The sequence below is a fragment of the Apaloderma vittatum genome, unplaced genomic scaffold (genome assembly GCF_000703405.1).
Source record: "Apaloderma vittatum isolate BGI_N311 unplaced genomic scaffold, ASM70340v1 scaffold13704, whole genome shotgun sequence".
Classification (NCBI taxonomy): Eukaryota; Metazoa; Chordata; class Aves; order Trogoniformes; family Trogonidae; genus Apaloderma; species Apaloderma vittatum.
In genome coordinates this window covers 17101-33802 of record NW_009712301.1, presented here as the reverse complement: position 1 = coordinate 33802, position 16702 = coordinate 17101, and the positions used below count along the sequence as shown (strand labels likewise).

Genomic DNA, 16702 nt, shown 5'->3' with positions numbered 1-16702 from the left:
CTGCTGACAACACCATTCCTGACACAGGCCAGGATGCTGTTGGCCTTCTTGGCCACCCGGGCACACTGCTGGCTCATGTTTAGCTGTTGTCCATCAACACCCCCAGGTCCCTCTCTGCCTGGCAGCTCTTCAGCCACTCCTCCTCAAGCCTGTAGCGCTGCTGGGGGTTGTTGTGGCTGAAATGCAGGACTCGGCATTTGGCCTTGTTGAAACTCATGGTGTTGCTCTTGGCCCAGTGATCCAGCCTGTCCAGATCCCTCTGGAGAGTCTCTGCTCTGAAGCAGATCGATGCTTTCACCCACCTTCGTGTCATCTGAAAACTTACTGAGGGTGCACTCCATCCCCTGGTCCAAATCATTGATGAAGATGTTAAACAGGAGTGGCCCCAGCACTGAGCCCTGGAGGACACCACTAGTGACCGGCCACCAGCTGGATTTAACTCTCTTGACCACAACTCCCAGGACTCGGCCATCCAACCAGTTTTTCACCCAGTGAAGCATGTGACCATCCAAGCCAAGAGCAGGCAGTTTCTCTAGGAGAATGCTGTGGGCAACAGTGTCAAATGCCTTCCTAAAGCCAAGGTAGACAACATCCACAGCCCTTCCTTCATCCAACAAGCAGGTCACTCAGCCACAGAAGGAGATCAGGTTTGTTAAACAGGACCTGCGCTTCACAAACCCCTGCTGGCTGGGCCTGATCACCTGCTTGTCCTGCATGTGCTGCACAATGGAGCTCAGGATGATCTGCTCCATCAGCTTCCCTGGCACTGAAGTCAGACTGACAGGCCTGTGATTTCCTGGATCATCCTTCCTTCCCTTCTTATCGATGGGTGTTAGATTGGCTGACTTGCAATCAGCTGGGACCTCTCCAGTAAGCCAGGACTGCTGATAAATGATGGAGAGTGGTCTGGCAAGAACCTCCGCCAGTTCACCTAGTATTCTAGGGTGTATCTCGTCTGGCTCCTCAGATTTATAGACATTGACATGTAGTAGTAGGTCCCTGACTGTCTCCGCATGAATTGTGGGGGTGATAATTTTGCTCCTGGTCCCATTCTCTTGGTTTGGGGGGCTGGCTTCCCTCAGTACAGGTGTTTCTTTTACTAAAGACTGAGGCAAAGAGGGCATTAAGCACCTCAGCCTTACCCTTGTCTTTTGTTACTATATTTCCTTCTGAGTCTAGCAGGGGATGGAGGCTCTCTCTGTTCTTTCGTTATTAATGTATTTATAAAAACTTTTCTTACAGTGCTTTACTTTCAAAGCCAGATTAACTTCCAACTGGGCCTTGAACCTTCTAATAATCTCCCTACATAACCTAACATTATCCTTATACTCATTATGAGTGGCTTGCCCTCTTTTCCAGAGGCCATAAACTCTCTTTTTTTTCCCTGATCTTCAGCAATATGTCCCTATACAGCCAGGCTGGTCTTCTATGCCACTGGCTTGTCTTAAAGCACGTAGGGATGGCCTGCTCCTGTGCCTTCAAGATTTCCTCCCCAAGTACTGTCCAGCCTTCCTGGACTCCTATACCCTTCAAAACTGAGTCCCAAGGGGAACAGTCCACCTGAAATCATCACAACCATTCTCATGGCAGACTGGTGTCAAATGTTGAAGTTCATACACAGAGGGATATCCAAAATGTGAGGGCTACTTTAAATACTTTGAGAGAGTATTCACATGCTTTCACATCATTTCTACTCTTTCTAAAAGTGGTATCTTCTTATCAAAGAGAGAACAGAATGAGAACATAAACAAATACAAATCAAATAAAAATGTAAACATTAAGTCTAGGCCACCCAAAATATTCAAACTGAAGCCTATGAAAGTAAAATAGGGACAGAAATGAATTTCAGAGAAAATTATTCCAGTGTCCTTTTCTAAAATGTCCTTGTGATATTTATTACAGGAAATAACCTCCAAGTGCTCTCTAAATCTACCAGTGTTTACATAGGACTAGCTGCAAATGTCTCCAACAGTCTTTCAATGAAAATTATAGCACAAGGCAGGCATTTTGTATTTGTTTATTTGCAGCTGGAAGGAAATGCCATAGTTAATGTATGTTTTCTTTTACCAGTCAATGCAAGATTTATTGATCATCGAGGTTTCAAAGCTCTGTGCCAGCATGGCAAATGCAGTGACAAAGCAGCAAGTCCCAGGTGCCCCTCTCCTGTACACAATGGCACAGAGGATGCAAATATTTCATTGTCTTGCTAAAAATAAAAATACAATCAGACAAATGCACAACATGTAATGACAGATGAACAGACGATCTTAAGTCACTCTCCACTGCCATTTCCTGGTAGACAGGAGGGCATTTATGTTGGCTACTCTTTCATTGTTTCCCTTCTCTGAGCTTTTGATGCCTGAGCCAAAATGAAAATGTATAGTGTTTTCCAAATGAAAACTGTTAACACTGCTTCCTTCCGCATGCTCACTTAGTAGTGTTTTTCAGTTTTCTTGTACACATCTTTTTTTGGCTCTAATTCCAGTCCAATGAATTCCTGCTAGTGCAAGGGCTGCCTCACAGTTCCTTTGCAACAGACCCTGCCAATCAATGTCTGTGCCCAAATAGAAACACACACCTCAGATGAAGGGACCCAAAGGAGGTACTGTACCCTACGAAGATTCAGGAGACAACACAGACCATATGCTAGCCTTCAACTTTGCTGACTGTTTCTCGCAAGGCTTCCTTGTGCAGAAGAGAATAATAAAGGAAATGTCTGCAAATGTGTAATCATCTGCAGCTGAAGGAGAAGGAAAAAGAGAGATTTATCACTTGACCTTTGCTACTTCTCCATAACGTTCCCTGTGCGGACAAATCGGTACAAGATGAAAAAATGGCAAACAGATGGGGAGAGGAACACAACAAGCTCAGCTGGTGGCTGTGTCCAGGGCCAGCCAGATCCTGTGTTTTCTACGCTGGGAACATTTTGTTGAAAACTGTCTCCATGGTACTTTTTTTTTGTCAATTTGTGTGAACTTTTACACCGGAAGAGCCCATTTCAATGCCTCTGCACCACTACATTCCCTGGACTAGCACCAGTCTGTCTCCAGCTGAGACCTCATAAGGCTGCTCCAGGTGATGCATGTGTGCACCAGGAAATCAGACAACTTTCACAGGCATCGTCTGTTCTTGAAGTTAAAGCTGCGCATCTCCAGTGAAAAAATGCCATGCAGTAAGAAACTGGGCAGTGACAAAGTCAGAGGATTTTTAAGATAATAAATATATGGGTAAAGTCAATAGGACTGGATGGGTATAAACCTGCCCCAAACATACCCTAAACATTTTGTTTATTGCTCTACATTGTAATCTGGGGACTGATTCATCTTAAGAAAGGAAATCTTTCTGATGCAGAGAAACACAATTTTATACTCACTTGAACTTCCTCTTAAAATCACCTGGAAATGATTTAACAGAATGAAGCACCTGCCAGCAATCCATTTTTTTATAAGCTTTTCGATTGTTCTGTCATGCTGTGTTTGTACTCATCTCAGATAAGTGGCAAACTCTTCTCTAAAATTTTCTTAAAAAATAAATTCCTACAAATAATAAATATGGTGACAAGTACAATTCATTCCTACTTGCTATGGAAAATACTCATTGTACAAAATAACACACTACAGGATATTATTTTTAGTAATTATTATTATTAGCCTCATTGGGACACTTCCTACAGAATGTATTAACCAATGTGCCATGTTACCTCTGAGGAAAGGAAAAGTAGACAATTTTCTCTCTTGTTAAATATTCCTTTGATGCTGTCTAACACTGTTAAGCATTTCCTTCCTAATTTCTACATCTTCCACTGCTGCTTCTTCATTAATCACCTTTTCAAGGATTTATCTCTCACAAACAGTGAGCTAAATGTTTAGGTAGATATATCTGCCTCACGTATTAGTTGGAAAAACACTATTAAAAGTATTTTTGCTGGGCATTAGAAGATGGCGGAAGAGGACCTGGGCGTTCTACTTGACAGCCGGCTGAATATGAGCCAGCAGGGTGCCCGGGTGGCCAAGAAGGCCAACGGCATCCTGGCTTCTATTAGAAATTTTGTGACCGGCAGAAGAAGGGAGGTGATTGTCCCTCTGTACTCAGCACTGGTGAGGCTGCACCTTGAGTATTGTGTCCAGTTTTGGGCACCTCAGTATAGGAGAGATATCGAGGTGTTGGAGCGAGTGCAGAAGAGGGCAACAAAGCTGGTGAAGGGCCTGGAGAACAGACCTTATGAGGAGCGATTGAGAGAGCTGGGACTGTTTGTTTGACGAAGAGGAGGCTGAGGGGGGACCTCATCATGCTCTACAATTACTTGAAAGGACATTGTAGAGAGGTTGGTGCTAGTCTCTTCTCACAGGTAATTAGGGACAGAATTAGGGGGAATGGTTTCAAGTTGCAATAGGGCAAGTTTAGGCTGGACATTAGGAAGAAATTCTTCACAGAAAGAGTGGTCAGACACTGGAATAGACTGCCTAGGGAGGTGGTTGAGTCGCCATCCCTGGATGTGTTCAAGTGTCGTATAGATGTGGTGTTGGGTGATATGGTTTAGGGGTGAACTTGTAGTGTAGGGTCAATGGTTGGACTCGATGATCCAAACCTGAATTGTTCTATGATTCTAGGATTCTATGTCTTTCTGGTCAGATCTGCTGTTTCAGGTTCTTTGCAAACAAAAGCAAATATTACTGCCTGGTTCAGTGCAGCACCAGAAACACACATTTCAACATGGAATGGATTCAGGGATACACACTTTTTGGGGGGGAAGGCTTCAGACTAATCAAGAAATCTCCCCACAGCACTATGCTGAATCTGCTCCACCCTAACATTCACATGCTGATAGATTCCCCAGTTTTATCAGCAGAACCTATCTAGTTTATTGCAGCAGAAGTTTCATGCCACTACCAAAATACTGAAAAATTTCCACTGTATGTCAAGATTCATACTGAAAGCTGATGACTCCATCTATGTACCAAGCAGATGAAAAGAAAGTGACCTAACAGATGAAAAGAAAGTGACCAAACCCTATCCTGGCATGTGCAAACAATTAATGTACTGAATTTTCATGTGATTTCAATCCCCAATATCACAGCTGAGCAACTGAAAAGTGTTTTCCCCACATCTCAGTCTCCTGGCATTGCTTTTCTAGGGTTAAAGTCACAAAGTTAGCTCAAAGAGGACAGAAATTATTTAAACAATTTCAGATGTTCATGCTGCACCCACAAGAAATTACAGATTTGCATAAGAAAGTCATTAATTTTGCAAGGCACAGGTTAATATTGTATTTCTTTGACATGAGAGGATTTAATTCTAAATTTACTTGCACTGTTTTGGTTTGGTTTAAGATTGGCTTAATTTAACGGCTTTAACTCATGTTAATATAGTTTATAGTAATTAAAACTATATGCAGGAAAAGACAACGAAGCTTAAAGTTAAATCTTTACCTCTGACTGCCATTAGGGCTTATGGCTCATTGAACTTTCTCCAAATATATAATCAAGCTTCCAAGTCTAAAAGAGCATAATCCCAAAATTAACAAATACACTTCCAGCTTAGCTTTAAACCTCAAACTAAACAGTGCAATCAAAACATTGTGCTGTTAGCAAATTCTTTCCCAAAGCCTAAAACCAACAAAACACCGAAATTTCAATTACTTGCATTTTCGACCTAAACAGTGCAGTTTTCCTCTCTCCAGCTGAACATTTAAGGATGCCAGATAGAGATGATGATGCCCACTTATTCTTCCATTAGCAAGACCCTGAAGCTATGAAGAGGCGTACATAAACCTGCAGCACTTTACAGCCAAAACACAGAAGTGACAAAACTGCATTCAGTCAAACCCAACAAAATCCCTTCTGCATCCACTGAGCAAATAAGAAGAGATGGGGAGACAGGCAGGCTCAGAAAATTATTGTGTTCAAAAAATAGATATTGGAGGAATTTCTTGGTAATGCTACTGCAGACTTTACACGATGGCCATACGATATCTTCAGCCCTCACGTCCAGCCTTGCGGGGCAAGGGACATTGGATGGCTTCCCACTAAACATGGGGCATTCTGGCTCAAATAGAAGATGCAACATAAGCTCACAAGCAGGCTTTCAGCCTGGGAATTTTTTCCATATTATCAATATCCTCTAGATTGCAACCATACTTTGAGCACTCAAAGACAATAGTTCTTTCTGTGTGTTTTAACAAGAACAATTCTATTTAAAAAATTAATGTGATTTTTCTGAAGAACAATTTTTTGACCTTTACAGCTCATAATAGCTAAAGAAGCAGTTTTCTCTTCTTATCCAGGAACCTCAACTAAAACTTGTCATTACATGTTCACCCAACAGATTAAACTTCCAAAGGTTGAATTTTGCAGTCACCATAAGCGTAAACATAGGGGCAGGCAAATAAAAATAAATAGCTTTGTGGGCACATATTAGCTTACACAAGCATATGACCAGCCAGGTATGAGTACTTGTTTGTGCATGCAGATATAACCACCTCCTCCTGACCCTTCATATGCATCTTATAAAAGCAACTCAATTGGCAACTTCACAGTTCAGTTCTAGTACTGCAAATTTTAGAGAGTTCAACATAAAAGAAAAAAAGAAACCCATCACCACCACACTTCCCCCCCTCCAAAAAAGTAGAAAGTTCAACATTTCATGTAAATTTGATTAGCATTAGGATAACAAAGAAAGTCTGAGCCCTGCAAGCTCAAGACCCAAAAGACTTTTGTTAAGTAAAACTGCTCAGCGTACTAAATTTAGACTCTAAGGTAAAAACCTTTCCTAGAGCAGCCCAGGGTACTCTTGCTCAGGGGAACTACTCTGCCACATGCTCTTTTCTCAGCTTGGCTTGAGAGCATTTGATGGCCTTTATTAACAGGAACAGATCAAATTGGACCTTATTTTCTTCAATCACAAGGTATGACTTTCTGGTGATTTTCTAATAAATTAGATTATTTCTGTGTTTGTCTTTAATTTTTCATAGTAATTCAACACACATCAAGAGGAAATCTAGGCTTACCATACACAGTAAGTAAATAAGTCAGAAGAAGACTCCATATGCAGTTCAATAGTGCAGTTTAGGTAAAAAAAACCTGCAGCACACAAACGCTGAAATTCAGACTCCACTGGGAAACTTGCCTGATAAACTCCACCATATAGTACTGGATGGGAGAACTTCCTTCGCTTGCTCCAGGCTTCCAGGATAACGCAACTTCTGAATCAGAAACTACCACAATCTGTGGCTGAAAGGGTGGTGCAGGGGGCATGCACTTATCTAAGTCAGAAGAAATGCAAAGGAACAGCATTAGAGAAGTGCATGAGTTAATACACACAATAACCCAACACCCACAGACTTGAGAATCAAATTCACAGGCTTCTCCCTTCTTCTATTCCCCTTCTAAAACCCTAGACTTGTGGAAGAACAATAATGAAATATCACAGTACTGCACATGACAGAGATTTAGGTGCAGATGTGGGCCCTGCCAGTTTTGCAACAGAAAGACACGTGTGCAGCATTACCTTGAGATAAGGTTGTCACGTCTCTAGGCGTGCTGGGTCGTCCTTTCCCTGCCCAGCCATATGCTCCCACGCTAACGCGATGTGGAGTGCCTGGCTTTAGATCACCGATAACAACTTCCTACCGGAGTCAAGAAAAGACAAGAACACTGTGAAAGCTCTTCCATGTAACTGGGGATGGTGCTGCAAGCTGGGATTCGGGGATCTTACATGGCATTTTCCATGTAAAGTCCTAGGAGGATTGTCCCCAACCCAGCTCAAAAGCAACAAACACAAACAGCACCACGTGTTTCCTCTCAAGTCACAGCTTCACCTCAGGGGAATCCACAGGGATGACTTGGACCCATTTCTCAGCATAACTCACAAGGCTGCAGATTGCTTGTGTTGGCTATCCAGCTTTTTTACTGGTGAAGTCAAAGCTGCATACTATTCCCTCCCTTGAGCCAATTGCTGGCATTCAGTATCAGTGCAGTGCATTTTAATTTGGGGGGAGTTTTTGGTTTTTTGTTTTTACTTTAAATCCAGAGACCGCAGAAGCCCCTGAGAATGAAGCAAGTTGCTGCAGTGTGAACTGATGATCTTTAGTTTCTCATGGAGCAGAGACCAGTCCCACCGCCTCTCACAATTCTCTGAGTCCAGCTATCAGCCTTGACCTCAAGCAAGCATTTCCCTTATTTGTCCTTCTGCCATAAACACAGAGAGATTAACCCACAGACAACTACTGTAAAGGAGGCAATGCTAACCTCCACGTGAAGAGCTTGTGCTGCTGAATACCATTCAGAGAAGCTTGCTCAAATCTCCGAGAAACTAGCAAATGTCACAAAAAATCTAGATTTTATCACTGTCTGGCACACGTAACATGCGTCAGCCTCAGACATTTAGATCTGGTCTTCTGTGGAGCATGTGTATAGAAATTCAATATTCTTCAGCTGCAGAATATCTACAGAGAGACGTAAATCCCAGATTTATGAATTTTGACAGCATACACAAGTAAACAGAAATACTAGGTTTTACATCTCAGACTGTTTTGGCGTGAATAAAAAAGCACTTACAAAAAAACTGGTTTACAGAGATTTTTCTTGGTTTTTATTCCCTGATACACCTCTGCATGTGAAAATGCAGACGTTTCTTTTCACACTGGAACAGACTTCGAATTTGCATTTCCAGTTGCAGTAAGATAGTAAACAATCCGAAAATTTTATTAACTGCAAATTTCCTTATGACAGTCTTTTGGACAAACTCTCCCTCTCTATTCTTTGGGGAACTTACATTATTAGTACAATATTGTTCGGAAACACCCTGTCATCTGTCATTGCTCTAGCCACAGTTTTGGAGCTCCATCAGTGATTTCCTATTAACATGGACCACACGACCATTATCCTGTTTTTCCAAAATTCACCCTTGAGCTGCCTGGATGATTTGGATTCAACTGAGAGAGATACTAACAATGCTGGAAAAGTAACTGCCTAGAGAGAGGCAGCAAGAACACTCACACCGCATCTGGGTCTTTCAGTCTGGTAGCTGAAGTGACTGAAATCTTTCAAAACAGGAACTGAAAAGTCATTTGCTGAAAACCTCCTCCCGATGACAATACAGACGACCCTGCTCCTGGCATTCAATCTTCCATGCCATACACACTGTCCATCTGTATTTAAACTATGTGCATTTGTCCCTGCCAGCATCTCTCTTTATTACATTCACTCTCCTGAGAAAAAAACCAATCCTTCATCATGTGTCTTACTGCTTTCATGCTATTTGGGAACTTGGCCTCTGCAGAGAGCGGGATATGGATGTACTTGCCTCGTATTATTACCTCCAGGTTCAAGCCTACCATAAACTAAATAGAATAATCTCATTGACTGCAATGCCAATCAAGATCAAAGTCCTAATACCTACTTAGGTATTTTAGTTCAACATGTGTACCCTCAAAACCTCAGCAAGGCACTCTCTTGCCTTAAACACATGCCTATCTGCCTCTTCCAGCAATGTCCCCTCTATGAACACAGCTACTGGACATACAGTGGGTGCCTTTGAGACCATGTATCTTCCAATCTTCTATGATCAAGACACTAGTGAATAGGTAAAGATCCAGGACACCCTCATGCCACCCTGATCTGTGGCAATCTCTAGGAATATCCATCTCACACCAGAATATTTGCAGTGAGATGCTGGAGAAGCAACACATTTCCTTGTATCCCACGGACCAGGAGCCTGGAAGTATTTATTTCATCTCCTTTTTTTTTTTTGCTTGTATTTAGGAGAAGGATCTTAAACTAAGGTTTTCTCCATCCTGGAAGAGACACAGTGGCCTCACTGTGGAATTTAGGAAGTATGGAATTTAGGGAGTATGTGGAAGAGTTAGCTCTCCATCTTTTCTGTAGAGTTTCTCTCCGTTCAGACTGCCTCTATAGAATGAAGCACGATACCCCAAACAGGACATTACATTACCAAAGAGGTTTTACCAGGCACCCGCCTCAACTTATTGTCTTGCGCAACACTCTGCTAAAACCCTGAGGAATGACATTTGGTATTTTCATTACAATCTCACATTCTGGAATGCAGTGAAGCAGTGTGATGTCTATTCTGTTGGTACAGGAGTCAGGTGTATGTAGAAACCCCTCCCTGTCCTGCCATACAGTTTGCCCTCCCTCCAAGTGTGTTGAAATTGTTTGTGAGACTTCACAGCAAGCCACCTCAGAGAAACCAAGATTATAAACTATTTTCCACAGAAAATCTGTTCTCTGTTTTGTTTTGGTTTTATCCAAAAAAATATCAAATCCTGCAGCTGCAGAGACTGAGTTGAGTTTAATGACACTTGATCCTCTGACAACTCCTTCCATGAACTACTGGTCTCAGCTGGACACTCCCCTTTTTGTAGTGGGGTATTTGGTGATTTGATAGGGAGCACTACTGCTCTCCGCAGCTTTGTGCCTGACTTAAAACCTCCTTTTAAAGTCTACTAATTTTTCTTGATTTTTTTCCTCTTTTTTTTAACGTTTGTGCTAAACATTCTGCATACTATGCCCAGCAGAACAACTGTGTTATTAAATTGTACTGCATCGGCATTTCTCCTGGCTGCTCTCACTTATCTGTCCTCTATTATAAGGTGATATAATACATCTATAATAGATTATCCATTTTGCTAATGCACAGGCACATGCGCACACACACACACAGAAATAGGTGACACAGTTCAGCTCTTGCTAGTGGTCCAGAGAAGCCTCTGAGAAAGCAGGGGGGTCATAGCCAGCACCGGGAGAGAAAGCTTAGTGATGGAAACATGAACTATGCAGACTTAACCACAAAACTATTACAGATTTCTGTTCAGTTTGGTATGAATATAACAGAAAGCATTTCAGCAAGAACACCACTTCCTGACAATTAATGACAGCTGGGAGCTGATTAATCCCAGCCAGTCATACTTCTCCACAAGTACCCCTCAGAAGTGTTATTTTTATCAAGGAGAAAAAAGAGGGCCCAGCATGGAACCTCAACTCTGAAATGCCATCATCCAGACTCAGCTCTGCTGGGATTGAACCAGATAGTCCTGCTTCAAGCATATTCAGACATCAGCCTCCTACAACCTAACCAAGCTTCTCTTCATTCAGACGATGAAAGCTATGCAAGATCCACCAACTTCGTGAGATTTCTCCAGTCCTACAACAGCTCTCAGAGAAAGAAATCTGCAAGAGGCTGTTAATGTTAGGGATTTCAGCCAGACACTGAAATTGCTGTCTGTATGTTACCCAAACCCGAGCATCTCCTGCTTGCTTTCCCCCTCACAATAAACCCAATCCGTTTTCTCCTCATCGGAAGCAGACTGGACGAATACAGGACTGGAAATAATTAATCTGAATAATTCACCAGCTGTAAAGCCATTAAGAGGGCTGGTATTTCTTTCAAACCTGTTTTATGCTAGTTGTTAGTCTCCCACTCCTTCCTCCTGGGCATTGCATGGCTGGCTTCCTTCCATGCTCCTCCTCCATGGCCCTGGATGGATTGCTCAAGTTTTTCCCTCTCCATCTCCTCTCTCGCCACCAGACTTTTGTTCTTTCCTGTTGCTGTGTGCCTGACTATCTGAATGTCTCTGTCCCCCTAATTCCTCAATGCATGGATATAGCTCGTTTTTTAAACAAATTTACTACAGTAAAACAAGGTATCTATAAACACTTTGGATGACTGAGAGAAAAGTTTATCAATTTCTAAAAACAGAGCTGCTGCACCTAGATGTGTCCACCTTCCTTACCCCCCGATTTTGAACTTTAGCTACTATTTGCCACATTTTGACTACAAAAGATCCTTTATAAGTGCTAAGTAGAATCAACATTTGAGTTCAACTTTTGTGTGTGAATCTGTGGAAAGACCAGTTCAGGAATGTTCAACTTCGTTTTACATCACAGCTGCAACCAATACTTACAAAATACTTACAAAACAATACTTACAAAAATTGCTTGTCCTTCAGGCTGACCCTGGGAAAAAGCAAAAAAGGACTTGTTAATGATGTAACATACTAAAAAGTAATGGCAAAACCAAATAAATAATGTGTCATGGAATTAAAACAAGACCAATGCTGCAGCATATGGTAGTCTATGTGGCTGTTATTCTTCTGTGTGAGTACTGGGAATCAGACTCTGTTCTCCCAGCGAGTAAGAGTTACTACTGTCAGGATTAAGACAAAAAAAACAATGTGCTGTTTGATCTTTGTTGGCACTACTAGCAAGAATGTTTTTGGAGGGAAATAAAGCAAGTGAGGAATACAGACATAGAGATCAGAAGGGAGAAAACAATACATAAATAAAGAAATAATCTATCACAGCAACAATATTCTTTCATTCACAGTGATTCCAGAAACCTGAAGGAGTCAGAACTGATAACCAGAGTGACAGAAAACTGCAGGAAATCTGAGCATCTCCCTCACTCACGCTTCTCACAGGGAAGGTTTCTGAGCACTGCCCAGCAGGGATCAGGAAATATCAGTGAATGCACTTCATTGAACATCAGATGGGGAGGCTGAAGGAAGCGGCATGAGGAGGTAAAGGAGAATGAAGATGAGCAGAAGAGAAAGAAGGAAAGAACTGAATTGTGAAGAAGGATCACCAAATAAAGACTGGAAAGCATACAGTGCCTCTCTGTGCACACAGGAAAACCTTTCATTCCTGTGCTGGTAAGGTTGCTTCGTGGACAGACTGCCCTTTGCAGAGCATGATATGAAAGTGCTTCCCTCACAGCTCCCAACCTGGAGCACTCTGCTCTCTGCCCGGGTAGAGGCTGAAAGATCTGTTCCTGCCTTGCTGAACTCAAAGGGCAGCTTCTCTGCATGAAGGAAACACTGGCATATTTCAAGAATAGCCTTTAAAAGCAGATAGTATTAAAACCATCCAGAAGCGCACAGGACTTGCTTTCATCTTAGCACTAATTGCTGAGCTGTGCAGCCGAAGAGGATGGGCAGTGCTCATTTGCAAAAGGAAAGAGAAGGGGAAATTGGACAGAAACAAGGAAGGAGGGAAGAGAAAGGCAGAGTGAAACAAATTAAAGTAAGAAATCAAATGACAGATAAAAGGCAAAACAGAACAAAACAGAAGGAGGAAAATGGGAAGCAAGGAGAAAAAGTAGTGCTTTCAAGAACAAAAAAAAAGTAGAAGTCGAGAAAATCTTTCAGGAGATGGACTTACACAATGTAACTAAAGCAGCACTATTAAACTTTAAATTCCGTATTTCGGGAGGCCACAGTCTTACACAATGACAAAAATACACTGAAAACTCTCCTTTAATTCACACACTTACCTGTGACAGACACTGCAATATACATACACTGATACCGCAACTCTAACTGTGCATAGAGTTATGAAATTCTTCTTCCATTCAAAATTAAAACTTCTATTTTTAGTAGATGCCAAAGGTCAGTACTGAGAAGATGAAAGCAAGTCCCAGTAGTTTTACATGACAAATTAGTCAACAGCAAGAAGCAAAAGTGTATCACACAGACTGGATCACAGAAAAACACTGTGATTTCCTTTTGCTCAATATCCAGAACAGATCTGGGGCTTGGATCTTCAGCGTAATTCACAAACCAGCAACAGTCGCACAGTTGGAAGTTTCCACTTTCAAGCTCCACTCCAGTGTTCTGACTTGATGAAAAGAAATACTCACCATGCTAAGCATATCCAAATTCAAGGGAACATCATGTGAGAGCTGTTTAACTGCTTTGTCATCTTCAACCTCTGAGTAGAAAACCTTGAGAAGAAGATATAGTAAAGCTGGCTAAAGCAATAACTCAATGCTTCAGGATGACTTAAAAACAAGTGCATTATTATCACATCATGGGCAGTGTTTGAGGCTATGATCTCCTATCTTTTCAAACACATGAAAGTTAACGCCCTTTAGCACTCCTTTCATATTTACAAAAAATTGCCAGCATGACCAAAGGACGCCATCTGACAGTGTATACACCAAACTGATGTGAAACACAGCCTTGCTTTTAGGGCAGACTTGAACTGACTCAAATTGTGCATCACTTGGCCATGGTCAGCACGGGCAGCTAAAGATCTGTGGAACTGTTCTGCACAAGTTAGGCATTTCACTTGATGTATGGAACTTACTGAGATTACATGATTATGGCATTATAAAAATTGCTGTATCATAAATGCCTGTCCATGTCTGTTGCAATGTACTGGAGACTAATGAGCCACAGAGAGTTTGCTTTCCTGTGCACGAAGACCGATATGCCAGAAGGTCAAAAACCAACACGAAGTGAAGATGATGCAAGCACAGCACTATCAGTGTTGTTTGTCACTGGCTTTATTATCATGCCACACATGAGCTCAAGCTTAAAAATCAACTGGGGCTTGATCTACTCCATGAAAACCAGCTATGATTTGTGACTCTAAAGTACTGCAACTGTTTGAAGAACATCATGACCTACAGAAAAGCCCCTTGCCCATTGCACCTCTGTTTTCACACAGAGGAATGGACCCGACTACACACAGGTCGTGTGCAGACTGAGGCAGGTTCTGGCCACAGTGGTCCTTTGTGGTCCTCTGTGTGCTGGACTACAAGCACTTTTGTAACAACGAAAAACAACCCTGCAGCTGAGCTCCATTAGTGTTATTTATAAGACCAGGGGATGTAGAGGCATGTGTCCCAGAAACACCTATGGCAGGGACTTTTTTCACTCTGTTAGCATACACTAGAAATAAAGGTAGTCAGGAGTTTTCTGCTTCCCTTTTTTTCATGTAAAATTGAATTTTGGGTTATTTTTTTCTGAAAATTTCAGATCCTTCCACGGAAAATGATAACAAAACCATTACTTGGTTTTAGTTGAAGGGGAAAACAACAAATTCTCATCAATATCCCACATCTTTGGTGCTAATTACTCCCCTGACTAACTTCCATTTTGGGACTGTTTCATTGCCATGGAACACCTGCTAAAGCAGTACCTAAAAAAAATGAATGAATAGTGGATTAGTGCTTATTACATTTTCTGCTTCCACACTAAAACACAGAACCCAGTTTATGCTAGCCATTTTGTTCTGCTGATAGGCAGAGGGCAACATGGTGGAGGCCTGGAGGGGGTCAGAGCCTCATCCATAAAAGTGCTGGGCAAGACAGGAATATCGCTCAACTTGTTTAAGGAAAATTCACTTAAGGAAAGTCCCTTTTGATATGTAAGGCTGTGGCTGGGTTCCCAGGGATGCTACGTCCAGTACAGCCAGAGCAGTGACTATCATCCTGTACTTGGCACTGGTGAGGCTGTAACTCAGGTACTGTGTTCAGTTTTGGGCCTCTCGCTACAAGAAGGACATTGAGGCACTAGTGTGTGTCCAGAAAAGGGCAACAAAGCTGCTGAAGGGTCTAGAGCACAAGTTGTACGAGAGGCAGCTGAGGGAGTTGGGTTTGTCTAGCCTGGAGAAAACGAGGCTGAGAAGAGACATTATCACTCCCTACAATTACCTGAAGGGGTTGTAGAGAGGTGGGGATTAGTCTGTTCAACCAAGTAACAAGTGACAGGACAAGGGGAAATGTCCTCAAGTTGTGCCAGGGGAAGTTTAGATTGGATATTAGGAAGAATTTCTTTACTGAAAGGATTACTAGGCATTGGAATGGGTTGCCCAGGACAGTGGTGCAATCCCCTTCCCTGGAGCTATTTAAGAGTCACGTAGACATAGTCCTTAGGGTGGTTTCATTGAGGACTTGTCAGTGTTAGGTTAACGGTTGGATGCAATGATCTTAAAGGTCTTTTCCAATCTGGGCAATTCTGTGTGATTCTGTGATATGTAGTACAGTACTGTATCTATCAGGGGAAGAGACACCATGAAGTTCTCCTTCCCCTGTACCTGATGCCAGACTGGGAAGGTTTAGAGATGTAGCTATTTCTATTAAAAGCAATCCTCTGGCTGGAAGCACAAGTCAAAGGATCTGAATGAAACCACCACCATGCATCTCCATTCACTTACACAGTGCTGACACGCTCTGCTCTACTTTACTGTTTTATAAGCTGCAGAGATCACTGAGATCCTTGCATGAAAACCACAACAGAAAAGCAATCTATAGCCACTGCAAGCCCTTGGCATACAACCCAAATTCCCATCACAGCCTGCCTTTAAAACACGAACAGCTTGTTTCTTAAAGTTAGAGCTCAGACCTACAAGCCCACTGCCCTGTGACCACTTTCTGTGCTCGCCTGCTTGCTTCACCATGCCGTATGTGTAGTCTGAGGACATGCAGGGTACTGCAATCGTCCACTAGCAGCACAGAGAATCACTTACCGTATATCCCGTGATAGTGCTCACATGCTGCTTTGGCATCCTCCATTGCACGCTGAATGCTGTGCAGTTCAGTGAATCCAGCAGTATATCAAGAGGAGGCCCCAGCCTATCTGCTCAAAACAAAATTATATTGTATAAGAAGCCATAGGACACAAAACCTCTCCTTTAACCACCTGGCAGGTAGGACTTTGAAGAATAGACTTGTGCTGGCCTCATTCCAAACTACTAAACATAGCCCACTACTCAAGAGTTGACTCGGGTGCCTCTTTTCCCTCTCCACCTCTGCCTTCCAAGGCAGGAGTGGGATGGCAGGAGAGAGTGGGCAAAGGGGGACATCCCCTCTCTCAGTGGCACGGAGCTCCTCACCAGCTCCGAACACCTCATGCACACCTTCAGTCCCCACCTCACATCTTCTTCCTCCAGGTTTCACATGC

General features: G+C 42.5%; 1 protein-coding gene across 1 annotated transcript in view; it reads right to left on the bottom strand.

Annotated features, from left to right (window-relative positions):
* Positions 1-16373, bottom strand: part of LOC104272831 (pikachurin-like) — a gene marked incomplete at its 3' end in the record, with an annotated part of 57221 nt that extends 40848 nt beyond the window's left edge. The window contains exons 1-5 of the mRNA XM_009867933.1: positions 16269-16373; positions 13654-13737; positions 11946-11972; positions 7507-7624; positions 7126-7261 (exon numbers count right to left, since the gene is read on the bottom strand). Of these exons, the coding sequence (XP_009866235.1) occupies positions 7126-7261; positions 7507-7624; positions 11946-11972; positions 13654-13737; positions 16269-16307 (404 nt within the window). The remainder of the gene's footprint in view (positions 1-7125; positions 7262-7506; positions 7625-11945; positions 11973-13653; positions 13738-16268) is intronic.
* Between the last annotated feature and the right edge of the window lie 329 nt (positions 16374-16702).